The sequence below is a fragment of the Epinephelus moara genome, chromosome 5, assembly GCF_006386435.1.
Source record: "Epinephelus moara isolate mb chromosome 5, YSFRI_EMoa_1.0, whole genome shotgun sequence".
In the NCBI taxonomy this organism is placed as follows: domain Eukaryota; kingdom Metazoa; phylum Chordata; class Actinopteri; order Perciformes; family Serranidae; genus Epinephelus; species Epinephelus moara.
Window position 1 is genome coordinate 10,410,493 of NC_065510.1, and position 12,168 is coordinate 10,422,660.

Genomic DNA, 12,168 nt, shown 5'->3' on the forward strand with positions numbered 1-12,168 from the left:
TCTGAAATGTCGCAATGTTGCAAAAAGAAGTGGTGAAAACGTTTGTGAAAGTTGGAGAAAGGAGTGCTGGGAAGAGTTTGTTGTATTGGAGTACAAAAAGTGTAGGTTAGTGAGAGATTTTCAATGTCATGGCTAATTATTTAGCTGATTTCAACTATGTTAAAAAGCCCCTCGGGATTTCAGATTTTTAGCGAGACTTGGTTACACAAACTAACAAACAGACTGATTCAGCGAAAGGTATGGAGAAACATTTAATTTCTCTGTAGGGTCCTTTCCCTAAAGTTGTGAGACACTTCTAAACAGGGATGGGCATGAGTACTTGAGAACTCCATTTGGACGTCCGTTCAATGTGTAATCACCACCCAACCTCCCACATGTAAACATGACTTTAATATGTATTTTTGGGCTATTTAAAATGGGTAAAGTCTTATTTAATTTATTTCATTGTAGAGCTGCATGCAGTGTTTTGCCTTGCTCAGCACCTCCTTGCCTGACTGTTGCTCTCCCTGTTTATCATGAGACTACTGCTGCAGGAGTGTGAGCTCCGCACCAGGGAACAGTTGATGAGTGTACACACAGTGACAGGGCTTACTGTTAGGATCACACGGCTAACATTACTGGTTCTTAGTGGGTTAAATTTTAGAGTTGAGTTATTTCAGTGTTGGTGTGAGTTTATTGGGACCGTTGAACAGCTTGATGTCGGCTATTAGCAGCTCCTGCTGTGTTAGCTCATGCTAACCAGGCAGATAGAAAACTGACTGGGAGGAGAGGGGCTCTGAACTCCAGAGACAGTCCTTCAGTGCTGCGTCTAAACTGTGTGATAGCAGCGACGAAGGTTTGCTGACTTTTCCTTATCTTATATGACTTTGAATATATGGTTTAGTAGGTTAACTGAAGCCTGATTATTGAAATTTTCCGTTATTAGCCAATTTACATTCCTATTAATACATTAGATTTTTTTGTGTTTGTTTGTTTGTTTGTAATTACTTTGTAATAATTTAATGCAAGTACATGAATATGGAAATTGCTTAAAATGCCCATTGCTACTTCTAATCACAATCTGGAATGTCAGTGGCTAAAAAATAAGCACTTTTAATTAATGCACAATTGCCTGTAGGGATTCAATTGCAGCCTTTTTTGATGTTACGGCTGCAGCGGTCTCTCAATACTGGACCATTTTCAAAAATTGTTGTCTCCTTTAGTCACTTAGACAGAAAAACATGGGGCAATAGGGACCATTTTGAAAACATACCAGAGTTTCCCTTGAAGTCAGGTTTTCTCTGAAAGCACACACACAATACAACCTGACACTACAGACCTGCTGCCTAATCAACTCACTGTATAAATGCAATATTTCTCCAATAATTCCTGCTGTTTGTAATCTTTATGTAAGTATAAATAACTTTGTGACTGTATTTATGAAATGTATTATTATAATGGTGATGTAAACAAAAATGATATTAGAACAAGTGTTTACAGTTAAGTATGAAGTTAAAAATATATTTGATATTACGCCATCATGTGCCTTTGAACCAGACAGCTGATTTTGTGTAGATGAGAATAAAATGGGGTTATTGTCCTGTAAATATGTTGCATCCCTCCTCTTTTAAAATCATCTCTGCTATGTTATTATCTAAGCTGCCATGAAGGGACTTTACCCTGGAGCTTGATTTTATAACTGATCTAAGAGCAGTCTTTGTGTGAGAGAGCTGTTATTTTTCAAGATCTTGTGTTTGAGGTTGCTGACACGGCTCCACCAAATTGAGGTCAAATGATTCTTCTTTTTCTTGAATCATGCTCGCTGTGAAATTTGTGATGTGGAACTTCTGTTTGATCTCATACAAATGTCCGCACGATGACGCATCAGTTACTGTTTTCACTTGAATTTATCACACCTAAGGATCTTTTAAACTTATCGCAATTCTGGTAATCAACGTATGAAACCAAACTTCTCAGAACTGTCTTGTATGTTTGCTTTGAAGTTAGCGAAAACATCAGAGCCTTGAAGAAGGAGTGGGAGCTTAGGTGTGCTCTGGCCATACTCAATAATAAGCTGTTTGTGTGTAAGGCACTGATTCCAGTATGTTATTGTTCACGAGCTCAAGGATGTCTGGTGTAGGGTACACAGAGTCCCTGAAGCACCCAGAGGAGAACCCATAACTTAACGAATGAGAAGGAGAACGAGGAGCATTTTCTCATCTTTCTGTTGTGTCATCCACACCTTAAACCATGCCAAGACTGCTCAGCTGTCTCTGCTGGATTTCTCTCTTTGTCCATCTGCATGGATCTACATTGTCTACTTTTAACATTTCAACCCAGATCCAGCTTCCAAATGTGACTCAAGATGAGGAGGACAAAGGCTGGGATTCACCATTTCTTCAGCTGAGAGCCAGTCTACCATCTTACTTGCAGCCAGTCCGCCCATACACCCTGCTGACAAACACCGAAGACTACCACTACATGCCCAAACCCAGACATCGCCGACCTTCTCGCCTCCTGCGTCTTCTGGGGTCCTCTTTTGACCCGTTTTGGATGTCCATAGAGCAGCCGGCTGAAGCCACTGGGGTTCATGGTGATGGTCAACCTTTGCCTGCAAAATTACCCAACTACACCACTGCCAGGAAGAAGTTCAACCTGAGCGCCTCTCCAGAGCTGAGAGAGGCTGCAGAGACCCATCACCAGAAGCTGGTAAAGGAAGCGGCAGATCTGGACCTCAGTCCTCTGCCCTCACATGCTGCAAGTTCAGTCAGAGACTGGTTAGTGCGCTCTGCCACTTGCGGCTTAAGCTACCAATGGGTGGATCAGGGTACTGCTTTCTGGCCACGTTGGCTCCGGCAGACAGACTGTGAAAGATCGGATGGAGTGGGAAGTTGCTCCTTTCCTGTTGGGATGGAATGTGTGCGAGCTCAGACAAGTCACATAAGGATTCTGGCTTGGCACTGCTTGGGAATCGGAGAGGGAAGCAATGGGTCTAGAAGGATTAAAGCTGACAGGTTTGATGGCAGCACTGAGATGGGGACAGGTGACGCCATGAAAAGATGTTTATGGAGGCAAGTGCCTTATCCTGTGGTCACAGCATGTGCATGTTCATGTCAATGAATGTTTTTCTCACTAGAGCCAAAGATTGTCAATCCTCATCTTCAGAGGGTTTTCTTTAATATGCATATGTATTTCTGTCAATGAGTTGTTATTGATAAAATCAAAATTGTGATGACTGATTTTTCTAATTACAGCTGCTTTTAATCTCTCAGTAAAACATTGCATGTACTTTACTGGCTTAAAGCAGAATTGAATCAAAATATTATTTATTATTATAATACTATTGTTTGCATCTGCATGGCATCTTTCTAGACTTCCAATGACTCAAGGCGCTTTTACACTACATGCCCATTCACACTCACGTTCATACACTGGTGGCCGAGGCTGCCATACAAGGTGCTGCCTCACGCACCTGCAGCAGTAGGCAGTAGGCAGGTTCAGTATCTTGCCAAAGAATACTTCAACATGCCAGACTGGAGGAGACAGTCTTGATTCTAGTAATCACTGTACCTTCTGGGGCACAGTCACCCCAGAACAACCAGATCATTGACACTCAAACCACAGTCCATTGTTGCTTTATGAAAGCTGCTGCAAAGTGAAGTGCCTATGGAGTGATGAAGTACTGTAAAAGCCACTTATGTACTTTCTCCATCCTGTGAGGGCCTGGGGTTTAAAAAATGTCAATTTTATGGCCACAAGCTCTTCAAAAGTGAAGTACATGTGTGGTGTCAGTAATGCTAACCTGCCATTTGGTACACAGCTAAATAGTCCTGTATTTCTTTTGGGTTGTGCTACATTCATATCCTGTGGGAAAATCATGTAATAGCTTTTATTTTGAGTTGTGGTTTCAGTACACTGAAAACTTTTCACCTCTCTTTTTTCACTCCTGCACATTTGGCGTGGGTATATATCAGATGTAACACTTTTTTTATTGTTTTAGATCAAAGACACTTGTCATATATCTTGATGATGATAAAATCATTTTCACAAGAAGAATAGTTTTCATTTGTATTTATGATAACAGCTTACAAGTAGCTAAATATGTTTAACTGAAGAAACTGGTGTTGATCACAGGTAGGAGATCCTGGGTTTAAAGCTTAAAATCCCCTGTTGGCCAAAGCTGTGCATCTTAGGTATTTATCCAAAAGATTTTATTACCAAGAAGAGTGACTGTGCTGTAAGACATTTGTGTCTCTTACAAGCTAAAAGAGAAATAGCAATAAGACTGAAAGATGTGAACGAAGCAAGTATGAATCAATATGTAAAAGATTTATCAACATGTGTTGCATATTACTAAGGGGAAGTGTTTGGAAATATCTGGGGGAGATTCATGGAATTTTTGAAACAAAGTGCTCCTAATTTTTATTAAAACCAAAGGTTGGAGTGGGGGCGAGGCAACTGAATTAAGATATAAAGTGAAGTAGCCCATGTGTACTTTATGATTACTGTTCACTATTGTAACATCTGTTCACTCACCTCTGTTTTGATGGGGTTTTTTTTGTTCTTGTTTGCCTTTTCATTTGATGGTTTACCACATTTGCTGCCAAGACTGACTTTTTTATGTATGTGTAATATCTTTTTATAGTTGAAAACCCCAATAAAAAGGTTGTTGAAAAAAAAATAGTAGCCAAGCAAATATTCAAGTCGTAAGCCTGTATCTGTGGTTTTTCTCATTTGAAATGAATTCACAGGTAGAAGTTTTGATTACGTTGATTTAATCATTATTCATTTAAACCATTTATAGCCTTTTAAAAGTTTAAAATAATTGTCTTGTGTTTACTTTTCATGTGTAAGTTGTGTTTGCAATAAATGGAAACAACTTAAAGAATTAACTCTTTTTGAATTGGGAATGTGTTGTGTACTTAATTGTTTCAAAAATAATTATTTTATTTTATTTTATTTAAAGTATTATTTTTGTGACATTTACTGACATCCGGCTTTTAAAGTTTCTATTTTTCTGCCAATTCTGGCCTTCTGGCCCCACCCCTACTTATAATATCTGAGTATCTGTATGGGGTGGTCTGACATTGCCTTGACACCCAACATATTCATCCCACAACTACCATCAAATTACCCTTTCTTCTCTCTTTCTTGTTACTGTTTTAATTTAATTTATTTCCTCAGACATATTTAACTCGACTTTCTCCGAGGAGCAGTGAAGGCAGCAGCGTCGGTTCATCCCACCTGAGCTGTAACAGTGTACACAGACAAGATGGCAGCTTCATTGGAAGACGAGTTTGAAGATGCGCCTGATGTGGAGCCGCTAGAACCGACACTGAAGAATATCATCGAGCAGAAATCTTTGAAGTGGATATTTGTGGGCGGGAAGGGTGGTGTCGGTAAAACGACGTGTAGGTAAGTTGAAAGAAAATGCTCGTTAGCTTCATGCTACGTCGCAAGTTAGCATAGCTAACGTTAGCTTAGATTGGCCACCACGATAACCTGACGTGGATCAGTGTTAGTTGACCAAAACGATGTAACGTTATTTTCTTCATCAAGAATCAAAAAATCGATAGTTTAAAATTATAAGACGCACTATCATTGAAATAGCAATACTGTCACTGGTAAATTAAGTTAGGCTAACGGTAGGCTAGCTGTCACTTCGCCGGGTAGTTGAATGCTGTGAAGCACTGTCACTAGCTAACGTTAGCCAGCTGACACATGAACGTTATTCATGGTTGTCTTAAGTCGTTTGACAACCAAGGGGCAGAATAACACCGACAGCCTGGTTGTTCTCTTCAGCTTTGTGTCTATTCAACGAGTAGATTGTGTTTAAGTTACGTTAGCCCGTAACTAATCTAATGGACAACTACCCGTGGGTAATGAATACACAAGCTAGCTAGCATTAGCTGTGATGTCTGCATGATAGCTGACATAGTTACGCCTCCTGTAACTATCATTGAAGCCATTGAGTGATGCGTACAGTATAAAAAACATTTGTTATCCAAGGCAGGGATAAGCAACTTCTAATGCCCAAAATATGATGTTATGATGTTACTTTGGCGTTATGACAAGCAAGTTAGTGCTTTCGGATTCTTACACACGTAAAGGTTTAAGAATCAACCAAAGTCTTATGGATCCGATAGCCACAGTTAGTTGCATTCATTACATGCAACAGAACCATCGATGTCCAGAGAATGCATCATTTATCTTGCTCACTGCAGTTTACTTAATGCAACTTGTAAGATCAGGAAATGATAACATACAAACCCCTCCTGTGTTTTTTCTCTAGCTGCAGCTTGGCTGTCCAGCTCGCCGCTGTCAGGGAGAGTGTCCTCATCATCTCCACTGATCCCGCTCATAACATCTCTGATGCTTTTGACCAGAAGTTCTCAAAGGTGCCTACTAAGGTCAAGGGCTATGACAACCTCTTTGCAATGGTAAGTCGCTCTGCATTAAGAAAACTGTGAGCACTTGTGCACAGGGAGACACTACAGACAGAGTTTGAAGTATAGAAGTAAATGTCACGACCTGTTTTCATTTGTTGCTTATAATAGTTGAACTGAGATTGTTTTCACCTCTTTCAAAAGGTGTCTTTCACAGCAGACATCTTGATTTGTGATGGCAGAAAAAGCACAGGTGTAAATAAAAGTAATTAGTGTCTCTGTTCTATTTAATTATCTCAGTAAGTCGTGCCGGTGAAACAACATGCACACGTACGGCCGTTCACCTGTCAGATGTTGACAGGTTTTGCTTTGCCGCAATTCTTGAAGGAGATATATTTTATTTAAGAATAAGCTCAAATTTCTTTGAGTTTCTAATTCATTCAAGCAAATTTCATGTTTCCACAATTTGCACAAAAACATTTGCACATGGTTTGCTGATCAAAACTGATGAGTTGATTCTCAGTGAAATTGTCATACTCTTCACGTCTAAACATTCTCTGACTGTTTGAGCCAACACATGTAATAAAAAGGTAGACTGAATTATCAAAATCTGTTAGACATATGTATCTTCCATGAATATTTATGACATGGAGTGTTTGTGATCTCTGCTAAATTGGCAAATTACCTGCCAGTTGACAGTAGCTGTTTGTGTGAGTGCAGGAGATTGACCCGAGCCTGGGTGTGGCTGAGCTGCCTGATGAGTTCTTCGAGGAGGACAACATGCTCAGCATGGGTAAGAAGATGATGCAGGAGGCCATGAGCGCCTTCCCTGGCATCGACGAGGCCATGAGCTACGCAGAGGTCATGAGGTAAGACAGCACGGTCACTGGAATACCAGATCGCACTTTTTAGCATTTTTGCTGACCCCGAGTTGCATTTATATTTTGAGCTAATAAAAAATGGTAGCCAGTGTTTTACTTACTCAGCACTTCTCTTTACCTGTACCCCAGGTTAGTTAAAGGAATGAACTTCTCAGTGGTGGTCTTTGATACTGCTCCCACTGGGCACACACTGCGGCTGCTTAACTTTCCCACCATTGTGGAGCGTGGTCTGGGCCGCCTCATGCAGATAAAGAACCAGATCAGCCCTTTCATCTCCCAGGTGAGGAGGGACAAGCACTTTCACTCACTTATTGATTGTAGTTTATTTTATACTTTAAAAATTGACTATGGTTCAATGCCTCATATTTGTCTTCTCTATCTCTCTCACTGTTTGTAGATGTGTAACATGCTCGGTCTGGGTGACATGAATGCAGACCAGCTGGCGTCTAAGCTCGAGGAGACCCTGCCGGTCATCCGCTCAGTCAGTGAGCAGTTCAAAGATCCAGTAAGTCACTCCCAGGGTTCGAGATTGAACATGGCCCTTTGGACTGTGGCCACAAAAAGTTAACTCTGCGGCCCCCAAACAATTGCTTGTAGGCAGGCCTCTGCTACTACATTTTATCTGGCCTCTTGAGAATTAGACTGCATGTTAAGGGATTAGAAATAAAAATAAAAAACCATACTGCAAGCCTTCCCCAACACAACATTACAGTTCAAACAAAAATACCCATTCATTTGTACCTTGTAGTTCAACATGAATAAAAAAAACGTCATCTACCAACTATGACGTATTACATCTTTATGCTGTAATCACGTGGAGGAGAGCCAGCTAACTGTTTGCAGTCAGTGGGCAGCAGAGCTCTGCGGTGTGTTTGGCTTACAGAGCTACCAGCTAACGGAGCTAATAGAGTGCAACAGGGATGCGTTTTTCTGTAGGCCAACAGTAAAATTAGCATTGCCCTGGCTCCTTCGTCAAAAAGCCTACGGGATTTTTCCATTGGATTTTGGTTCACTGCAGGAAATAGGCTCTGTGGCAAACAAAAAATTATGGTATTTAAACAGTCTGTTCAGCAAGATAATCTTCACAAATGATCATCGCTTTTAGAAATTTTGACGCCTAAGGGCAATCACCAGAAGTAATAAGAAAATGTTAGGCTATAAACCAAGTAGACTGCGGTCCCATGATTTAATTTCTTCACCACAATGAGGCTGTTGTGCATGATGACAATCTGTAGTCTCATTTAGCCACTTGTTTTTAAGACACATCAATCTTAAAAATTCACAAGTGGAGTATTTACTGACATATTTTACAGCATAGAACAAAACATGAAAGTCTCTCAAGCTTGTGTTAACAGCAGCTCTTATTTCAGGCATTCAAAAATAAGCCATCAGTAGGCTTTTGTTTTTATATAAGTTTACATTTGGGCCATCAAAAATGTACTTTAGCTAACAAATTTAGGGGCTCGGTATTCTGCAGGGCCAGTGCTTAAAGATATTAGTGTCTGTCTCTGACTCCATTTACATATATGAACCAAATCCATTACTGTTATTACAACAATTATAATAAATCTTACCGTGTAGTGCTTTTATGTTGTTTGAGTTTTTGCTTTGAGTAATCCAGGCTTTTCAAAATGTTTTCTGTATCTGCATGCAAAGTCTCTGCTTGTCCTTAGGTGAAAGAAATGATACACTTTACACTTTAAATTTAGCATTTGGAGATTGACCAAAGACACTGCAAATGTTTTCCTTGCTGTGGCTGTTGCTCTGTATCACTGTGGACATACAGACATCTCTACACTGTATGCATCCATACAGCGTGACTCTACAGCACGTGTACATATGTGTGCTGTGGTGATGCAGCCTCCCAGCCACTCACACTCCTCTAGAGTGGGTGAGGTATTTTGACGAGAGGAGTAATGACGGCACAGTCTGAAATTTCAGAACACTGTTAAATGTTTCAATTTTTTGATACACTTCTTCTGAACATTTTTATTGCAAAAATTATATAAAACAGCTTTTCTCCAGCGGAGTGCTTTAGGCATTTTGCAGACATCCTTTTTCTATCGCCTCTTGTCCTCCGATTGCAGTTTCATTGTACTGCATGTTCCACCGTTGATTTAGCACAAGTATTCTGTAGGTAATGAAATTTAAAATAGGTTTAGCATTTAGAACAACTAGTCATATTAAAAGGCTTTCTTTCTTCCCCACATCCATCAGGAACAGACCACCTTCATCTGTGTATGTATCGCTGAGTTCCTCTCCTTGTATGAGACGGAGCGGCTGATCCAGGAGCTGGCCAAGTGCCGCATCGACACACACAACATCATCGTCAACCAACTTGTTTTCCCTGACTCAGAGAGGCCATGCAAAATGTGTGAAGCCCGCCACAAAATTCAATCCAAGTATTTAGACCAGGTACGTGCCAGCATTTTGTTTTTGGGGTTGTGTCGACAAATACAGCTGCAGAGTTGTCATCATCCTCACCAGTGGTCTGTCTTCTCTCTACAGATGGAGGACCTTTATGAAGATTTCCACATAGTCAAGCTACCGCTGCTGCCACATGAGGTTCGAGGTGCTGACAAGGTCAACACATTCTCTAAGCAACTTCTGGAACCCTACAAACCCCCAAATAAGTGATCTCCCTACCTGCAGGACCTCCCTTCTCCCTCCTACAGACCCCACCTTTACAATCTGAACTCACCTCCTCTGAGCTCCCCCCAGTAAAGCCTCAAACCCTGCAGCAACAGCCTCAAGTCAATCCACTCAGTCCTCAGTCCGTCATCCAAAGCAGAGCACTGCTACAGCAAGACACGCCCTTGTTGAATGGGAGCTGATGAAATCACAAACACACACACGTACATAACCTGCTATATTGTTACAGAGGTAAGACGGTACAGATCTGTGCTGCCTCACTCTAAGTTCACCTTCTTGTTCCTTCATATCCTCTGTGTGGCAGTTATACTATTCATACTCAAAGCGTTTAACTTTTTCTCTACGAAAAAAACCCTTTCCTTCCTCCTCCATCCTGTGCAGTGTCCAGCCTCAGTTGTAAAAACAGTGTTCCCAGTGAGGGTGCTGTGTATTCCAGGATAAAACCGCTTTCAGATGGTTGATGTTTATGCCTTGATTATTCTGTGTGGTTTGGTGGCTGTGTCTCTTCTCCAGTTTGACGTTTTGACTAAAACTTCATGCAGATTCATCTGGAATTTACATCAAAATGTCTACAGATTCAGGGTGCAGTGGCAGGGCAATAAAAAGGACAATTATCTTAGAAAACAAAAACAAACATAGCCTGTGGTCTTAGTAATATTTGCTCTTGGCCACAAACATCCACGTTATTGCAATAAAGCAAATCAGTGCAGTCAGTCTTTTACCATGTGTCAAATCATTAGACCTCACTTTACTGTGTAATCCTGGTGTAAATGCAGTAACCTAATGTCAGTGAGATTCTGAATCGAGTTGGGAGCTTTATATCCAAATACAGCTATGTCATTTTTTGAACTGGACAGTCTTAATGGCCTCTGGTAAATATTTTAGGCCACTGTGTTTGCTACAGGTGGTTTGTGGTTGGAGACGGCAGCAGTTTTATGAGATTCAAAGGCAAAATGTGTGATTACACTCTTGATGTTCGAGTGTCTGGAAGCTTAAGGAGTTAGTCACAGCTGAAGTCTCACCGCCAGGTTCCCATGCAGCGCTCATAGAACTCATCAAACTCTGTCAAACACTTTGTGTCCACCCTGTTTACTGAGAACTATACAGGAACACCATTGAAATACATTAGTAGCCTTATTTAGTGCATTGTTGATAATATATTGAATGTTGCCTAATCAAAGGTGGAACAAATGAATGATGAGTTGTTAAAGCAGAATCCAACATCTTTGCCCTGGTGATTGAATACTGGACTCTGATTGGCTCGCCTGATGCTACCAACAGAACAGTACAGATGACAGGTTAATTCACCATCAAGGAAAAGCATAATCATCCCCTTTTTTTCTGTCTCTGAATGCTTTTGAGTCAATAATCTGTTTTCTATAGATTTTCTTTAAATTATGTTGCGAGTGTTAATTAAAACAAACTTGCCTCAGATGTGATGTGAGCCTTTTGTCATTCCTTTAACCCAACCCCACACCCCAATTATATATTGAACAAAGAAATATTGTAATGGAGGATCTCCACTCTAAATGCACTCATAAATCATTAGATGTTTTTTACTCAAATACTTGTTTATGTGTATTTTTCACTGTACAGTCCAGTGGGCAGATTTCAACCTTATCACCTGAAAAAAAGTGTACGTTTCTACAAACCACAGATTTGTTACATCTGAACATTAATTTGTAGCAGATACATTGGAACTTTTATGTTTCTCAGCACTGATGAAGGTGTGGTTAGGTTTAGGCATAAAAACACTTGGTAATGGTTAGGAAAAGATCATGTTTTGGCTTAAAACACCCACATTTACAGGTGTAAACACCAGGATGTGTAGATTGACAAAAAAGAAAAAACAGGTTCTTTGACATGCATAGTTGGAAGTTTGGTGCAACAAATACTTGTGAAAATGCTGCAAAGAGTTGCCAGAAAAAACTGTTTGGTGCTACAAACACCAGAGGGAAATCAACCATCAGCATCCAGGGCTGAAAAATGAAGCCAAAATGGAAGTGCCAAAAACTGCAGTTCTTTGAACAGCCACTTGAGGCTGGCTCCAGAAGCCAGTTAATCCCCATAGACCCCCATGTTAAAATGCCCAACTTTACAGCACAAATAGTCATGTAAACAATGCGGCAGAAAAACAGGTTTTGGTCTCTACAGCTTATTTCCCCTTTATGAGAACTGTAGGGGGATGATTTTCTAAATAACTCACCTGTTTACATTTCTTAAAGCTTAAAGTTGCACAATATTTAGGGCAGGTTGCTTTGAGTGACCTC

The 12,168-nt window shown here is 40.5% G+C and overlaps 2 protein-coding genes across 2 annotated transcripts; both read left to right on the forward strand.

The window, feature by feature from the left end:
• The first annotated feature begins 23 nt into the window (after positions 1-23).
• On the forward strand, positions 24-4,762 carry LOC126390536 (noggin-2-like). Its single transcript, XM_050044892.1, has one exon. It carries the CDS (start codon positions 2,230-2,232, stop codon positions 3,097-3,099), a length of 870 nt encoding a protein of 289 aa, XP_049900849.1. The 5' UTR covers positions 24-2,229; the 3' UTR covers positions 3,100-4,762.
• Positions 4,763-5,152: 390 nt separating this feature from the next.
• get3 (guided entry of tail-anchored proteins factor 3, ATPase) lies at positions 5,153-11,332 on the forward strand. The gene is made up of 7 exons (XM_050044990.1): positions 5,153-5,394; positions 6,272-6,419; positions 7,086-7,234; positions 7,376-7,526; positions 7,644-7,751; positions 9,464-9,661; positions 9,755-11,332. The coding sequence occupies exons 1-7, from the start codon at positions 5,252-5,254 to the stop codon at positions 9,881-9,883; spliced, it is 1,026 nt and encodes a 341-aa protein (XP_049900947.1). The 5' UTR covers positions 5,153-5,251; the 3' UTR covers positions 9,884-11,332.
• Positions 11,333-12,168: the final 836 nt, after the last annotated feature.